This window comes from Meleagris gallopavo, chromosome 10, assembly GCF_000146605.3.
Source record: "Meleagris gallopavo isolate NT-WF06-2002-E0010 breed Aviagen turkey brand Nicholas breeding stock chromosome 10, Turkey_5.1, whole genome shotgun sequence".
Taxonomy (NCBI): Eukaryota; Metazoa; Chordata; class Aves; order Galliformes; family Phasianidae; genus Meleagris; species Meleagris gallopavo.
The window spans coordinates 12,075,725-12,092,296 of NC_015020.2; the positions used below are offsets into that span (position 1 = coordinate 12,075,725).

At 54.1% G+C, this 16,572-nt stretch overlaps 1 protein-coding gene and 1 long non-coding RNA gene across 11 annotated transcripts in view; one reads left to right on the plus strand and one right to left on the minus strand.

Annotated features, from left to right (window-relative positions):
* Positions 1 to 5,082: 5,082 nt before the first annotated feature.
* Positions 5,083 to 16,572, plus strand: part of CACNA1E (calcium voltage-gated channel subunit alpha1 E) — a 60,431-nt gene continuing 48,941 nt past the window's right edge. For all 8 annotated transcript variants that reach the window (XR_002118096.1, XM_010715921.3, XM_019618606.2 and 5 more), the window contains exons 1-5: positions 5,083 to 5,259; positions 5,551 to 5,690; positions 11,738 to 11,841; positions 12,416 to 12,568; positions 12,780 to 12,961. Coding sequence is in view for 7 of the 8 variants with exons in the window: in XM_010715921.3 (XP_010714223.1) it covers positions 5,098 to 5,259; positions 5,551 to 5,690; positions 11,738 to 11,841; positions 12,416 to 12,568; positions 12,780 to 12,961 (741 nt within the window). In the remaining variant the exon portion in view is untranslated. The remainder of the gene's footprint in view (positions 5,260 to 5,550; positions 5,691 to 11,737; positions 11,842 to 12,415; positions 12,569 to 12,779; positions 12,962 to 16,572) is intronic.
* Positions 5,697 to 10,927, minus strand: LOC109369255. 3 transcript variants are annotated; one of them, XR_002118098.1, is made up of 4 exons: positions 10,618 to 10,927; positions 9,120 to 9,210; positions 7,768 to 7,928; positions 5,697 to 6,109 (listed from the first exon to the last, which is right to left on the minus strand). It is a non-coding gene; the product is annotated as an uncharacterized LOC109369255 (long non-coding RNA). The 3 variants fall into 3 exon arrangements; XR_002118102.2 differs by lacking the exon at positions 5,697 to 6,109 and adding an exon at positions 6,118 to 6,898; XR_002118097.1 differs by lacking the exon at positions 5,697 to 6,109 and having other exon boundaries at positions 7,636 to 7,928.

A 16,572-nucleotide genomic window follows, 5' to 3' on the forward strand; every position in this document is an offset into this window, starting at 1 on the left:
TCCCCCCCCCCCATCCCCCAGCTGACCCCAGCCCCTCTTGAGGCTTTGGATCACCCTTGTGCTGTCCAGGGGCTCTCTGATCCATTTTGGCTTTAGGACGCGTGTGGCTGGTGGGAGTTCTGCTTCCCTATTCCGAGCCCCCATCCTGCTGGGGACAGACCCCCCTGCAGCTTGGCACGCTGGGCACAAGCACAGCTGCCCTCACCCTGCAGCTTCATCCCACCCTCTGGAAGTGGGATGCCCCCTCCCTGTGCTGCACAGAGGTGCTGACCCCCTTTGCCTGCCTCCTGCTGCATCTGCTCCAGGGATTACCCCAGGAATAAACCGGACAGAGGGCACGAATCTCCCACTCCTTCCCCTGCTCCCCCATCCTTTTGCACCCCCATGCATTTCTCTCCCCTCCCACCTTCCCCGCAGGTGCACTGGGAACTGTGCTTGGTACCCAGCCCTGCTGCATGCCCCTCTCCATCACACCTCTGCTCAGCACCCCGCTCCCCTCCCAAACCCACAAACTTCCCTGTGGCCATGCTTTGGCTCCAGGACCCTCCCTGTAGTGCTCTCTGCAGTGGTGATTATGTGCAGCTCTCGCTGTTGCTTCCTCTCCTTGCAACTTGTTGGGTAACTTGCTGGCTCCTTGGGTGCGGGATGGAGGTGCTCAGCAGATATAGGGTGACTCAGTGCAACAGGTGCCCTGGGGACACCCGTGGGTCTGCCACCGCACTCTAAGCATTGCTGGGGGTATAACCCTGTGTATCAGTGCACTGCAGCCTCTGGGTTCACCCCCAGGGCCTGCTGGGGGTCCAGCTGTGCCGTAGGGGTGCAGGGCACTGTGGGATGGGGACAGCTTTGCCGAATCCCTGCCGTGCCATGCCCAGCCCTGCGTTGGGTGCAGAGCATCAGCGAGGCAGCAGCTGCACTCAGAGCACTGCAGGGCGCTCGCTGGGCCGTCGGGTCTTGTTTTCCAGAATATGCCAAATTATTCATGTGCTTTCCCAGCATGATGTGGGAGGGCTCTCGCTGCTTGGCCGTTGCTCTGAGCAGGGCTATGGGCCGGGGTCCCGTGCCAGTTCCGTGCTCACCCACCAGCTGGTGCATGGCCACTGTGCTGCAGCAACCCCATGGCGTTATTCCTCTCTAAGACTTGCACTGCAGGAAGAAAATGGGCTTGTTTGTTAATTTATTTTTATTTTTTTCCCCAAAAAGAAAGGACACCTCCCTAGGCAAGTGTGTGGAGTGGGAGCTGCATCTTGGTTGCCATGCCATACGTGGCTGCCATCTCTTTCCAGGAAATTCTCCCACCTCGGGGCTTGTTGTGTATTGAGCTTTTGAGGGCTTGGCTACAGGCAAAGCTTTTTGGTGACGGGTTTGTGCCCACTGAATGATAGGCTGGAAAAGAGGGACCTTTGGATGCTGGTTGTAAATGCTGGGTCAAGTGGAATGACCTCTTGTAAGCCTTGCATGAGGCTGAGCTTCATTTGGTGGAGAGGACCTCAGTGCCACCTCAACTTGTGCTACACCACCATGCCCCAAATGTCATGCTAGCATCAGCATAGCTTTGGGCTGTGCTGACCTTATAGCGAGGTCTCCTTGGGTGGAAGCAGTGTGGTCATGCTGTTATCGGTGTCGTTGGCCAAGAAAGTTGCTCTCCTCTTGAAACTGGTGCATCAGGGCCATGGGATGTGAGCACCTGGCAGCCCAGTATTGCACTTGAGAGTGCTGGGCTCATGGGTCAGAGGGGGCTGGGATGGGGCGAGGGGAAGGTGAAGGCTCTTCTTCACCCAGCTCCAGTTGACTAGGTAATAGGGCTAAAAATAACGGGTGATTCAGGCCTGGATATCTGCTGGGTAACTGTATAATTATAACCAGCAGCCTCTGCAGTTTGGCTTCCCAGTGTAAATAGGGATGATGCATGGAGGGGAAGGAGGAGAAACACAAGGAACAGGGCTCGGGATTTGGCTCCACGGGGAGAGCCTTTGCTGAGAGCTTTGCTACCTCTTCTGGAGCTGCTCTTTTTGGGTGCTGGTGCTCCAAACACGAGGCAGCCTCTGGCTTGGCTGCAGGAACGTCTTCTCTTCCCTTTGCTTCTCCTTTCCTCCTGAAACGCAGCCCCGCTGCTCCCACTGATGGCCAGGTCTTGAGCCCTGATTTCATTTGTTCACTGCCTGGAAAGCTGCAATTCAGTTAGTGCACAAGATGGGCTGCGGCTCTGCTCTATCTGCTCCGTCCTTCATCCACTTAATCGCATTTGACACGATCCTTCTCCCTCCCCAGAAGGACCAGATGACATGGGGTGCTGCTGGCTCGTCCCCAGCACGCCGTCCTCAAAGCCTCTCCCTGCATCCCAGGTGACCTCCCTGTGCCCGTGGCTTTCCACTGCAGCTGGTGACGGCCGTGTCACCACATCCCCGTGCCCATTGCTGCCTCATCCCACAAGGGATCCGTGCTTTGGTGCACCCCACATGGCAGTGATTTGGGGTAGTGGGTGTCCCCGGCTGGGCGGTGAGTGTCACCTGGGGACACCGCAGCCTCTTTGTCCCCTTTGCTTGCACCCTGCAGGAAGAGCATCACCACCAGGAACATCTCCCCTCCACCACCGAGGCTGCTTTCTGTGCCCTTCATTCATCAGATTTCTTAAAATGTTTTCTTTGGGGAGGGGCGAGTAGGTGTAATGGCAGGTCCATCTTTCTGACAGCCAGGGAAAGAGAGGCTGCCTGTCAGATGGTGAATTTAAACAGAGGCAGCTGTTGTCATGGTGACGCCAAGTTGCATCCTGTTGCCGTGGCAACCAAAGTTAAAAAACTGATGTTAAGGCAGGAGAATCACATGATGCGGTTCTTTTTTGTTAAAAAAAAAAAGGGGAGGGGTGAAAAAAAAAAAAGAGGAGAGAGATTTGGTTTCCAGTTTTCAGGAGAACACTTCTCCCCGGCGCTGCTTGCACGTGGTAGGCAGTGCCTGCGCCCACGTCGCTGCGGGCAGCTCTGCTCTGGATGGGGCTTGTGTCCTTGGGGACAAAGGCAGCAGGGCTGGGGGACCTGGAGCTGAATGAGGAGCACTTGTGGTGCTTGCTCTGTTTGAGTGCCTCCTGCTTTCCTGCTGGGTGTGGAGCTGAGAACCAAGAGATGGGCATATGGGGCAGGAGAAGGTCTGTGTTGGTGTGTGGACAGTGGCTTGGGAGCAGCAAGGTGAAGCCCAGTGGTGTAGGAGGTGAAGATCCATCACGTTCACACATGGGGAGCATGGAAATACCTGCAGTGCAGCAGGTCCTGGGGATGGGTGGAGAATGGAGACTGCCGTTTGTAGGAGATGTTGGGGCTGAGCAAGGTGGAACCACTGCTGCCCTTTGGAGATGCCCTGGTGACTTCCATCTTTTTCTTCCTCACCTTCCTACCTGAAAGCTGGGTGAGGCATGAGCACTGGGCTCCTGCTGGGCAAAGGAATGAGGAGGGTTCCCTGCGGCTCCCACACCTCACCCGGACCCAGGGATGGATTCATCCTTACACTTGGTCAGGTCCAACCACCTGGTGAGGTCGCATTGCTGGGCTACCAGCATTGCAAATCCATCTTCGTGCTCTCCTCGTGAGCAATAAATATCTCCTGGGTGGGGAAGAGGGGCAAGTTTGGCATCTCCGTCACCACTGCACGTCTGCCTGCACAATGATGGTCGTGGGGACATTGTCTGGGGACGCTGTGGCTTCAGGGTCCCTTCTCCACCCTGGATGGGAATTGGGCTGCAAGGTGTGCCTGGGGATTAGCAGACTTGCTAAGGAAACCAGTCAGTTGCTCAGGGGCGAGGGCATGGGGAAAGGAGATAAATCAATAAGAAAACCTATTTTTATCGGCTCCCTAATGATCTGCCCGGAGAAGCCAGACGAAGGAGGAGGAGAAGGCTGGAGAGAGATGGGTTTTCATTACCAGCCTCTCAGGGAGGCGAGCACTGTGCTGCGATCTGGGGGGCTGGGAGGTTGGCAATTAGACACCTAATGAGAGAGGAAAGGCTGTGAAAGCACCGCCTGGCCCTGAGCTGGGAGGACACTTGGATGTGTGCTTATGAATGTCCCCATCGTTTGGGCAGATGTTTCTGCAGTCCCGGGGAAGGCTTTTCTCACCTCATACCCCACAGTTAGAGTGGACCCTATGTTTAGAGTGGACCCCTTAGTGTTTTGGGGTGGGAAAATGTGAGGTGTTTCCCCCATAGGTGAGGGCACTGCAGGAGGGAGGAGGCAGCGGTGGTAGATGCCTTTGTTGAGGAGCTCAGGGTGCTCTTAGGGTCTGACCGTGCTGTTCCCTCCCTTCTTATCTTGACACATGTGCCCAGTGCAGCTGCCCCTCCAGAATGCTGGCTCCTTGTGAGCAATTAGCACAGCTTCCAGACTTTCAGGAAAATGGAACAACAGACACCAAATAAGCCGACGGCTTGTGGTCGAGTGCTGTGTCCTCTGTGTTAGCTGAAGTTTGTGGGTAGGGAGCAGGGAAAGGAGGCAAGAATCCTTGCTGGTAGGAAGCCTTGAGGGGAAAGTTTTCCAGCACTGGCTGAATGTGAGGAGATGCTCCGGATCTTCTGCGTGGAACCTGCGTGCTGCAGAGATCTCTCCTGGTGTGTTTTTAACTTACCAACCATTAATTTCCCTGAGTGGCCTTTCAAATGTTTTGGCTGAAGTTGCTCTGGCTCCTGTCCCTAAACACATCCCAGCTCCAGTGAGCCGGGCTGCCTGCCCCTGGCAGCTCTCCTGGACAGTGCCGTGACAGTAGTGATGTGGCCACAGGGTTTTGGCAAGATGCAGGAGGTGTTTGGTGGTTGGTGGGTGGTCACTGCTGGAAACCACAAGGATTTGGTCTGGGTGCTTCCCTGCGGTGATTCCGCCCTTCCCTTCCTTTCTGATGGGTGGCCAAGCTGGGAGCTTCCATGGCACGTGCTCAGCTTGGTGTCATGCCTGGCTCTACAACGTACAACTCCAACAGTGTACAACCCCAAATTCTTTCTCAGATGAAGCCCAGCCTGCCCACAGCCTGACTACCCACCTCCACGCTCACGTTCATCCCCTGGGCACCCACCGCAGGCACCATCTCAACAGAGCTATAGGGGAAAATGGGGTAGCTATGGGGAGGCCCGGGGGGCTGGCGGCTCCATTCCACTTCTCCTTGACTTCTCCCACTCCCTTTGAGTATATGATCCTGGCAACCATCATTGCCAACTGCATCGTGCTGGCCCTGGAGCAGCACCTCCCAGAGGACGACAAGACACCCATGTCACGGAGACTGGTGAGCATCCTTGTCGGGGCCCCTTTCCCAACAGATGATTTCTGCTCATTTTGGGGTGGGTGGGTCCAGGAAGGTTTAAAAACCCTAAAAAGTGGCACTGAAGTAAGTCGCAGCTCTGCATTTCTGGCCTCCAAATTGACGATGTCTGAGGAAGGGCTGGGAAGCTCCGAAATGAAGAAGGTGGGATGGGACATGGAATGGGGTTGATGCAAGGTGAAGCTGCTCTGTTGTGAAATGTTTGGTGATGTGTGCCCTGGGCCCTCTCACTGTCCCCCTGATTACTCTCTGCAGGAGAAGACAGAGCCGTACTTCATTGGGATTTTCTGCTTTGAGGCTGGGATTAAGATCGTGGCTCTGGGCTTTGTTTTCCACAAGGGCTCATACCTGCGCAATGGCTGGAACGTCATGGACTTCATTGTGGTCCTCAGTGGGTGAGTCAGGGGACATCGGTGCGTGGGCACGGGGCTTGTCCTGGTGGTGACACCAAACTCCAGGACACGGTGCAGCCATGTTTTGCCATTTTTTGGTGCTGTTCTTCTACCAAATCGAGGGAAGGGAGAATGGATTCCCACAGAGGGATGTGGTTCCCTGTCAAGCAAGCTCTGAAGGCATCACATCCAGCTTTTCTTAGCTGGTGGCCTGGTCATGGAGTGAGGTGGGTGTTGGACAGGTGTTAGTCAGACCCGGGTCCTGGTGGGGCTGCAGCTCCAGGTGACATTGGCTCAGCACGTGGGATCCTTGCTGGGGGTGGCAGTGCATGAACTGTGCCAGGTGCTGGTTGTCAGTGCTTGTGTCACCTGCTGGGGTTGTGGCCCAGATTCAAGTCTTGCTTGGGATATGATGAGCTGTGCTGGTGACACAAAAAGAAGTGAGCAGGTATTGTTTGTTGGGTTTGCACTCACCGATGGTGGTGGCTTGAGCAGAAGCGGCTCAGGGAAAATGAGGCATGGGAACCTCAGGTATCTGGGGTCCTTGCAGAGCTGTTGGCTGCAGTCCCATCTCCTGGTATGCAAGCTCCTGCACAGTGGCACCACGTGGGATGTGGCACCGGTTTGTTGGAGGAAGGTGGACACTGAGCCTGGTGCTTGGGACGTGGTGACGGGCGTCGTGTGCCCACAGCAGCACGGCGTGGGTCAGGAGTGTGCTTGTTGGAGACGTCCTGGTTGGAAGGATTCGTTGTCCTGGTGGCATCTCTAGGGCGATGCTGGGACTGGGGAATGAGCCCAGGCTGGCTGGAAATGCCCATGGGCTGCTGGCTGGCCTGAGCGTTCTCTGGGGCTCAGCCAAGGGGAAATGCCATGTTTGAGCTGGGAGCTCCACCGTGAGCCTCTCCGGCAGATCGGGGTGAGCCGGCTGCAGCCCAGCCTGCGCTGAGTCAGCGCTCAGCAATTACTCACCCGCTGGCATCACCAGCTCCTGCCTGCACTGGGCCCAGTGCCAACGGAGCAAGCGGCCGTGCAAGGCTGCCGCTGTGCCCACAGGTGCCGTCCCCCAGCCCGCTTACGGGGCACGGAGAGTCAGCTTCACCGCCTTGCCCTCTTACATCCTGCTTTTCGCTCAGGCAGATGGAAACCCCTCCCAGAATCGCCCGTGCAGCTCTCGCTCGGAGAGGTGCGTGTGACAGTGACAGCTTGCCTCCCTGCAAGATAAACCAGTGCGTGCGTTGGGTGTTCTGAGTTATCGGTGGCTTTCTGCAGCGAGCGATGCCGGGCTGCAAAGCGGCTCGCAGGCAGCCGTGGGAGGGGCACGTGCTGTGATGGGCGGGTGGAAACGTTGGAGTGCTGCACCGGGCCTTGTGAGCGTCGCTGTGGACTAAAATTTGATGGATAGGTCTGGCCGAATGTCTTTGGGCTGGGGAGAATGGAATGGTCTGAGGGATGCGCCGGGGTGCCTGGGGTGCAGGCGGCGTTGTGAGTGTTCTCGGGGGGTGCTGAGCGGTTTGGGATGGTGATGCAACACAGAGGGCGTCCATGGGAGTGGTATGCATCCCAATGGACCAACATTGCTGTCCCTGTGCAGATGACATGGGGTACTCTTTCTTTTAGCATTCATTTAGCGACATAAACCGGAGAGGTGCTTTATGCAGGTGGCACTGTGGCCTGGGCAGTGTGTTGGGGTGTCTGTGGGCAGCAGGCACAAATTAGCCTAACGAGGGGCTGATAACGTGAGTGGCCTCCTGGGACCCCATGAAGGAGCAGATGGCACCAGCGCAGGTTCAACTGGTGTTTGCTTCTTTATGTCAATAAACCCAGATTTCTCATCTCGGTGGAAATCAACGCCCACCCCAAACTCCCTAATGCTAAAGCTTCCACTGGGGAACTAATAGGCACATTTGTAAACCCGCTCCATTTGTAACCTGTGGTTTCTAAATCATCATCGCTGCCTGAAAAACAGCCCGTTCTCCCCCAGCCAAATATATTTTTCTCAGAAAACGTGCATAAGGTACCTTCATGCATTGTGGAGCAGAACTGAGATAGAGATGGCACGTGTTACCCTGGGGATGCTTACCTCGTAAGCTCTGAAGCTGGGCTTGAGACCTGCTTGGTGCAGTGTGTCCTGGGCCTGAAGCGGGCCATGGTCAGTTCTTTACATGCAGCCCTGGGAGGGAGAGGTTGGAGCCAGATGAACTGGTGGTGGAGCATCACCTCCCTGCACACGGAGTGGTTCTGCTGTTAGTGTAAGGAATAAAAAAACATGATCAAAAAGCAGCCTGGAAGGAGCCCTAACGCCACAAGGATGGGCTAGCAGAATGGCTTAGATGTCATCTGTCTGCACAGGGGAATGGGATTTCAGGCTGCTCGCCTTGGTCATCTTCCCTTTTTTCTTCAGTCTTTAGCCAGTCCCCAGCACAGTGATTCCCCATCTCCTGTCCCCAGCTCTTCCCTTCCAGGACAATTAGTAAAGTGTTTGGTCTTTCGTTTGGATGAATAATTGATTCCTGAGCTCTGTGAATGATTCATGGGCCATATGCCATGGCAACAGGACGTGCCTGCCACCGGCACCTTGCACAAAGGGCAGACTGCAAGCGTCAGGGATGTGTTGGAGCCAGAGGGCTTTGGGGGGGGGGCCTGTGTAGGCAGAGCTGTGCTATGGGTTTGGGAACACGGGCATCCCCCATTTTGCTGCAGGGCCAGCTGGGGAACCCTAGCAGTCACCCTAACCCTCCCATCGCTTTCAGCTCAGGGTTTCCTGGAGCAAAGCACTGTTTTGGTGCCATCTGAGATGGGACCCGCAGCTCTGCAGCCTCACAATCCACTTGTGTCGCGGCCCCAAAACCTAGAAAGAGTGTGGAAAAAAAGGACAGAGGCTTTCAGGTTGCACAGCATCCCCAGGGCTGGGCTGCTAAGTGCATCTGTCTGGGTGTAACCGGTGCTAATCACAGCAATCTCTGCAGAGGAGGGGTTGGTTCACCAGCCAGAAAGGGGAAGAATGGGGTAAATCCATCAGGTCCCTTCCTGCGAGCTGTTTGACCAGTCTATTAATTATGCACTCGTCTCCCTCATAGAGTCAGGTGGCGGTTCAGGCCTTGAGGGGCCTTTCCATTTAATTATAAATATTAATTTGTGTGCCAGCCAGCACCCTGCCTGGCCCAGATTTGGAGCTGGGATTTGTCTGGCTGCACCGGCGGCTCCCTCGTCCCCTTGCTGGAACAGCTCTCTGCCACCTCGCCCCTGCGTGGAACCATTGGGGGATGCTCAATCCAAATATTTTGAGAGGTCAGCATTTGCTTGGGCTCCCTGCTAGAAAGCATGGCCCAGTGGTCCCCATTGCTGAGGTTCATGCTAGGGTGATGATGCAGAGCCGGGTGCATCAGAATGGTTTTGTGGGAATGCGACCATGGGACATGACTTGTACCATACCCAGTGCACATCGCATTGATCACCACTGAGTTTGGAGATGGTTTCCCCACTGCTGCACAGTGCCTCAGGGTCTCATCTCTTGCTCCGGGGGCTGCAGATAAATCAAACAAAATAACCGCCCAGGTTGCAAACACAAAGCATCGGATTTTCTTTTCTAATATATATTTTTTTCCTCCAAAGTGTGTTTTTGTCTGCTGGTGATTGCTCACTATTCAATTATACTTTGCGGATTAGCATATATTTCCCACCCTGCCTCCTCTCTCATTTGCATTCTTCCAATAGATCCTCTCTGCTCCTTTCTCCACCTGAAGTCTCTCTTTCCCCCTTTTATTCCAAAGAAGCAGAGCTCGCCCCTTTGCCTAGGTGACCTATAAAAACGCCTTCACTTTTTTTTTCCTTTTTTTTCTCTGGTACATATGATGAAAAGCATGAGATCATTGGGATTTTTATAGCCCAATCTGGCAGCTTTTTTCAGATAACTTGGATGGTGAGATGTAATTTTAGTTTGGGTCCTTGCCTAAAAATAAAGAATAATTATTAGTACATCAGACGTGGATATTGTAAGTGTTGGATAGGACTTGAATTGTTCTGCAGATAGCAGATCTGCAGTCCTGCACAAACACTGAACTCCATCCCATCCTCAAGGGGATGTTCAGTGTGTGCCAATGTGCTTGTTGTTGCTGCTGCCCAACCTTGGGGTGATGCTCCCCAGCAGGCGTGGTGATGCCACGGTTTTCTCCCTTGCTTTTTGCCATTTGGCTTCTAACTCTTGCTTCCAGTTTCACTTTGGTTTATTGTAGTTGATGAAGCTTTTAAAGTTCTGCTGGCAGTTTTAAAAAGGGGAAGAAAGGCTGCAAAACCAACGTGGCATGGGTTTCCCTGTGTGGTTTCAGAACCAGGTCTTCCCCTGAGCAATTTGGCCTGGGGAGGTAAGCAGCAAGTGGTGAAAGCAATGTGGAGCAGAAATGGGTCACACCGTGCCACGTGGGTCATGCCACCAAAAAGGCACACGTAAGGGTTAACAAGCAATTAACAGATGTTGAGTGAGACATCCAGAGCAGGAGATTTTGGGTATACAGGAGAAGCTATCAAGGAGAGGTGATGTCTTTTATTAGAGACTGAAGGGCTTGGAGAAAGCAGACAGAAACCAGGCTCGCGTGCCTGAACGCTTGCTTGCTTTTTCCAGCACCTCAAATGATCTAAATTTAGTCCCATGCAGCTGAGACCCTGCTCTAGGCTGCGTGGATGCCCTGGGATGCTGAGCAGGAAGGATGCATAGACATCTTCGGTCAAGAGAAGCATCGGCAGTGGCACTGCTATGCTTGGTGATTTTTCTGACCCACCCCCTCCGTGACACAGCTCGTGATGTCCCTTGTCCCCCCGTGAGGACAAGGAGCACGTCACCTTGCCACAGAGGAGTCCCATTCTTAGCAGCTAATTTGGAACGCGGTGGAGGCTCGCCCTGAAATCGTGTGAACCTTGCCTGGAGGCTCCTCACCAATGCTCCTGAGCCCTTCAGATGAATCTGGGTTAGCAGAGGACTTTGCAGCCTGGGTGCTTGGCTCCTCACTGGGTCTGCTTCCAGAGAGCTGGGGTGTCTGACCACTGCTGGGAGCAGGGAGATGCTTGGTGCTGTATGCCACCAAGGGTGCAAGAGCTGGTCCCCACGGGGATGCACCGTGGATGAGCAGCTCGGTGCACTGGGGCTGTAGGTGGTGTCAGGGTGATGCTGGGACAGGTTTGCTGCCCACCCCTTCTGCAAGCAGCTTGGTAAACCAGCAAGGAGGAAGAGGAGGGTTGGGAAGCGGGTGGTACCAACCTGCTTGCGTTGTGGTGCCGGGTATCCTAGGAAACCAAGCTACCTTTTGGGGGGGCTGGGACCTACGTACCTCGGGGAGCACGGCAGGGAACTTGTGCTAATTGCTCTGTGTGCCAGAGAGCCGCTCTGGCCTGTAATTAGATGAATTAGTGGAACAATGACCCAATTTCCCTCAGTTTTTTGGATTGCTGCAAACATCCCTGAGGTTGCTGCCGCCCTCTGTCCTCCTCTCCTCCCCATCCTAGGTTCCACCATGCAGCCCTCCTCCTCCTCTTCCTCACTCAGCCCACGTGGGACAGGCCAGCAGCCCTGGTGACACGCTCTGTGCTCTCAGTGTCACCAGTCCCCCATTCCCCTCTCACTATGGGCACCTCAGGCACTGCCAGACTCGCAGTGTACTGGTTCCCCTCTGTCCCAGTTTGTTTTCCAGAGACCAGCTTGAGAAATCTTTGTGTTTTAAAAGCAAACCCTGGAGTCCTTCCTGCGCTTTCCAAGGGCATCAAATTTTCATTACTGTATATTTTTGCATGCGTGCGAGGCTCTCGGCTCATTCCCTAAGGAAACACCACATGTTGAAGGAGTTGATGCAACTCGATGGCTCCACGTGTGCTTGGGGTCAAGACTCGGCCATGGGCCCCATCCTCTGGAGCCTGGTGGCACGTGGGCTTAGGGGAGGTGTCAAGAGTACCCACAGTGGGTCCTGCTGGTGGGGACTGCTTCATTGGATGGGAACCAGGTTCTCAGCACCCAGCCCTGCACTATGGGGCTGTAACCATGCTCTCTTCATGTCTGCCTGCAGCATCCTTGCCACCGCTGGAACGCACTTCAACACGCACGTGGACCTGCGCACCCTGCGGGCTGTGCGTGTGCTCAGGCCTCTGAAGCTCGTCTCGGGCATTCCCAGTAAGTTGGGTGCTCCCGGTTCTCCTCTTCTTCCCATCTTCTGCACGTTGCAAGGAGACCTCGTGCCACCTTGGTGATGTGGTGTGGAAATGGGAGAGGAGGAAAAGCTCCCTGGTGGCATGTCCTCTCCTTCAACCCAAATGCAAAGGGTGCATCCTGCCGTAGGGCTCAGCTCCGTGACCAGAAGGTAGTGGGTGGATCCTTCCAGGGGATATTTCTTTTTTGTCAAGATTTCCTCTGCAAGAATGGAGATAAATAAAGAAACCGGGCTGCTACTGTGGCTGAGCCTCCCTCCCCTCCCCGGGCACCCAACGTGAGGCGTATGGGATTTGTAGCTCAGGCAGCAGGAGAGGCATGGTGCATGCTGGATGGTGGGGATTAGTCCAGGAGATGCCTGTATGGTGCTGGGGAGCTTCCCCTGCCCTACTGGCTGTTGGCATGATGGGAACTGTGGTGCCTGTCTCGGGATATTGTGTTAGGAGACGATGGATGCACCAGGAGCTGTTGCACTGCTACAGGGTGCATGTATCTTGGGTAGGGACTGCTGAGCTGAACTCACTCTTTTCTCTTCCAGGCCTTCAGATTGTGCTGAAATCCATCATGAAGGCCATGGTGCCTCTCCTCCAGATCGGCTTGCTGCTCTTTTTTGCTATTCTCATGTTTGCCATCATTGGCCTGGAGTTTTACAGTGGGAAACTGCACCGAGCCTGCTACACAAACAATTCAGGTGAGGGAGGCACCCTGCATCCTGGGTTGGGCACCATGCTCTGCTATCCGCGTGCTGATTCAGTGACCACCAGGGGTTATGACCTGCATTTTGCATTATACACTGGGGGCATCCCTCAGTTGCATGCAGTTGCATCCCCCAATCGCCCATCTGCCTCCAGGTTCTCCCCGTCTCTCACTCCCATTCCATTGGTTATGTTGTGTGCTCGCAGGTGAGCTGGAGGAGCTGGACCCTCCCCACCCCTGCGGGGTGCAGGGTTGTCCGCCGGGCTATGAGTGCCGGGAGTGGATCGGTCCCAATGATGGGATCACGCAGTTTGACAACATCCTCTTCGCTGTGCTGACCGTCTTCCAGTGCATCACCATGGAAGGGTGGACCACAGTTCTGTACAATGTGAGTCAGGGGCTTTTGGGGGCAGCTGGGTGTGGGGATATGGGGGGTTCTAGAGGTGGCATTTACTTGGACTGGAAATTTTTGAGATTCTGAGTGGTGGAGACCAAGCTCCTGAAATAGCTGTAGATGTCCCTGTTCATTGCAGGGGAGTTGGACCACGTAACCTTGAAGGGTCCCTTCCTACTGAACTGATTTTGTGATTCTATGAGAAGGGATCGGCACATCCCATTTGGGGAGGAGATGGAGAATAAAGGGATGTGTGCTACACGTTCCACTGGTCCAAGGGGACATCCCATCCCCAGCTCTGGGCAGAACATGAAGCAGGAAGAGAGGTGCATGGCTGCATCTTTGTGGGCGATGGGTTTCAGTTCATGGACTGGAAGCAGCCGTGCCAGTTCTGTTCCCAGCCTAATTTCAGCATCGCCTCCGGCGTCATTGCACCAGGAATGTTTTTATACACTGGTTCCCATAACGCCTGGAGATTTACAGAGTGGCATTTCTCTGCGGGAGGCAGATTGGATGGATCGCAATGGAGAAACGTTCTTCAATATTTGCTTTGCTGTAAGCAGGAAGGCTGTTTTGTAAGCTGGATGAAGGCTGTGTGCTGCCAGCATCAGGGACCCTGTTTGTTTTGGTGATGCTGGGGGTTCTGGTTGGCATCCGTGAGGCAGATGGACCACCAAAACCTGGTCTGGGAGAGCAGTCTTGGCCAGGGCTTCATCTGCAACGGGTGATGACTTCAAGTTGTGTCAGGGGAGGGTTGGGTTGGATGATAGGAAACATTTCTTCTCTGAAAAGTGGTGATGTACTGGCACAGGATGCCCAGGGAGGTGGTGGGGTCACCGTCCCTGGAGGTGTTTGGGGACCATAGAGATGTGGCATTGAGGGACGTGGGCTGTGGGCATGGTGGAGAGGGGTTGATGGTTGGACTTGGAGATCTTAGTGGTCTTTTGCAACCTTAGTAGTTCTATCATTCAATGATGATTCTTGCCCCGAGGTTCTGTTCCTCCTCATCCTAAAGGAGCTATTGGTGTCTGCATCTTGTCGCTTTGTTGGGGAATTGGGCAGAACTGAACCACTTGGGAGATCGAAATATAGGAGCATTTCTGGTACATCAGTGGGCTTAGAGACTTAATCATAGTGCGTATTGTCAGGATAAATGGGTACAGCATGAAAAGGGATTTTCCCCTGCAGAACTGCCTTTGGGATGTCTGGGAACCAGGGCAAGCCCATTCCTTTCCTGAGTATCCCTACAACCCCACTCTAAGCCCTCCCATCCCCATGGCAGCTGGCTGGGACCCATAGCTGAGATAGATATTCAGGGATGCCTGGTGGTCTGGGATTCAAGTGATCTTCTCGGCATCGCTGGCCAGATGTGCTCTGTCATCACATCCCTGATGGCTGTGACTGCCCACTGCCTCCCTTTCCTGCTCCTCGCCCACCTCCAGCTATTACTTACCTTTAATGGAAGGATCAGGGACCTTCTCAGCTGCTAATTGAATGAGGGTTTGGGGCTTGGTGGCAAATCACTGCTGATTCACTTCTCCCTCAGCTGCCTCTTGTCCTTCCATTGTCTCATGGGGATGCATGGCTCCAGGCTGCAAAATGGGCTTTGGAACTCTTTTTTTATGGGAAAAAAGCCACAAATGAGGACATGTGAGCAAGCATGTGTATGAGGCTGAGGTCCTCTGGGAAATGCTTGCTGCCTGCAGGTCTGGGGGTTTGGCCATTGGGTGCAGGGTGAGAAATGGAGCCCTTTTGGGTTAGCAAGGAGCTCTGCAGTGGAGAGGAGATGGTAGGCAAAATGCTTCAGCAATCTCTCAAAGAAATTGCTTACTGTAATATTCCCCCGTGTAGCTGTATCGTGATTTTAAGTGCCATTTTTCCACAATTGTACCCAGTCTAGAAGCACATCTCTCCGAATATGTAGAAAGCATCATGAAAAAGGTAATCAGCCCCGTGGTGCTCTCCACGTGTGTTATTCTGTGGATGCACTCAGCTCTCACCTTGTTTTCCTCACCCTGCCTGCGTGAGATGCCGCCTTGCTATGCAGAAATCACGGTGTGTTTGGGCAAAAAACAGCAAAAAATACCTCAAACCAGAGTCCTTCCCTTTGCTCACCCCTGGAGTGCTTTGATTCCTTTTCAGAGAGCATGGGCCGCTCCACGCTGTGTGCCAGGAACATTGGCTGTGTGGCATGGGGAACAGACAACGTGCAGAAAGCTGCTTGGTGTCACAGTGGGGTTGATGCTGGAGTGGGAAGCGGGCAGCCCCGATGGTATCAAGGTGGTGGGAGCAGGCAGGGGGCTTGGCACAGCCCTGATTTGTGCACAAGGCCACGGCTGTTAGCAGCGATGGGTAAAAACATTTTGCCTCACAGGCATTACAGCAGCATCCGTGCTGCTAATTAAAAATGCATGGCAAGGCATCAAGGGAGCTGACGGGCCACAGCTGCTTGCTGTAAACCCAAAATCCGCCTTGTCGACATGATGGATGGGTTTGGGGTGATAAATACAGGGGGTCACGATGCTGTGCCTTTGGCTCTGAGGTCCTGAGCATCACTCGTGCCTTTATCCCTGTGCGTTCCCAAGGAGGGAGAGAGATGCTGGTGAGCGAAGGTGGAGGGAGATGTGTTGGAGGGAGCCAAGTGCTGGGTTTTCCAGGGAAGAGGAGCTGAGGAAGTGCTGCCCCAAGGGCTGAACACCATCGAAACTTTTAACTGAGTGTGCTGTTTTTCCCCTGAATGGCTCCTGGTCATTGAGCCCTGCCAAGTGAGCCCAGTGATGCTGCTGCATACATCCCGAGCAGCCACGGGCAGGGTGCTGGTTTTTGCTCTCTCTTGGCTCAGCTGTTTGTTAGCACTTAAAGCCAGACCCTCTCCTTCTTGCCAACTGTTCCTTTTTTTTTTTTCCTCTTTATTTTTTTTTTTAATGTGTGCGCACTGAAGTGACACAGCAAGAAACAAACTGTGTCTGCTGGATCTGCAGCTTCGAAGGCTTGCTCCGCTGAGAGCTGCCTGCTTACACCCTCCTCCTGCTTGCCAAGGGAACAGCTCTGTCCTGAGCCAGAGGAACAGAGCAGAACCCAATGCTCTGGCGCTGTCCTACAAGGACAGAGAGTTTCAGCCCCTCTTTGGTAAGCCCAGGGGCTGTGATTCTGTTGGCATCCCATGGAAGGTCCTGCTGGCAACCCATGGAGGGTCTCATTGGCGTCCCATGGTGTGCAGTGCTGGGGGGTCTGGGTGTGATTTCTCAGCAGATCAGAGTAGAACAGAACCAAAGTCAGTTTCCACACCCGTATCAAGCACTTTCAAAACACTTAATTTTTCATAATGCTTTTAGCGACGCGTTGTTTTCTTAGTCTGAAATTGAAATGTTTCATTTAGAAAACGGGAAAAATGAAATACACGGGAGCTTTTCCCTGTCTCCCCGTTCCTATCCGGCAGGATGCATGCCCACACAGTTCAGCCCTCACCAAGAATCCTGCATCCCGTTGTGGGGAGCCCTGGTACCCTGGGGTCTGCACAGTGCTGTGGGCACAGCGTTGGGCATCCACTCAGGATAGGATACGGCCCGCCAGGGCCCAGCCCTTGCTCTGTGAAGGAAATATAC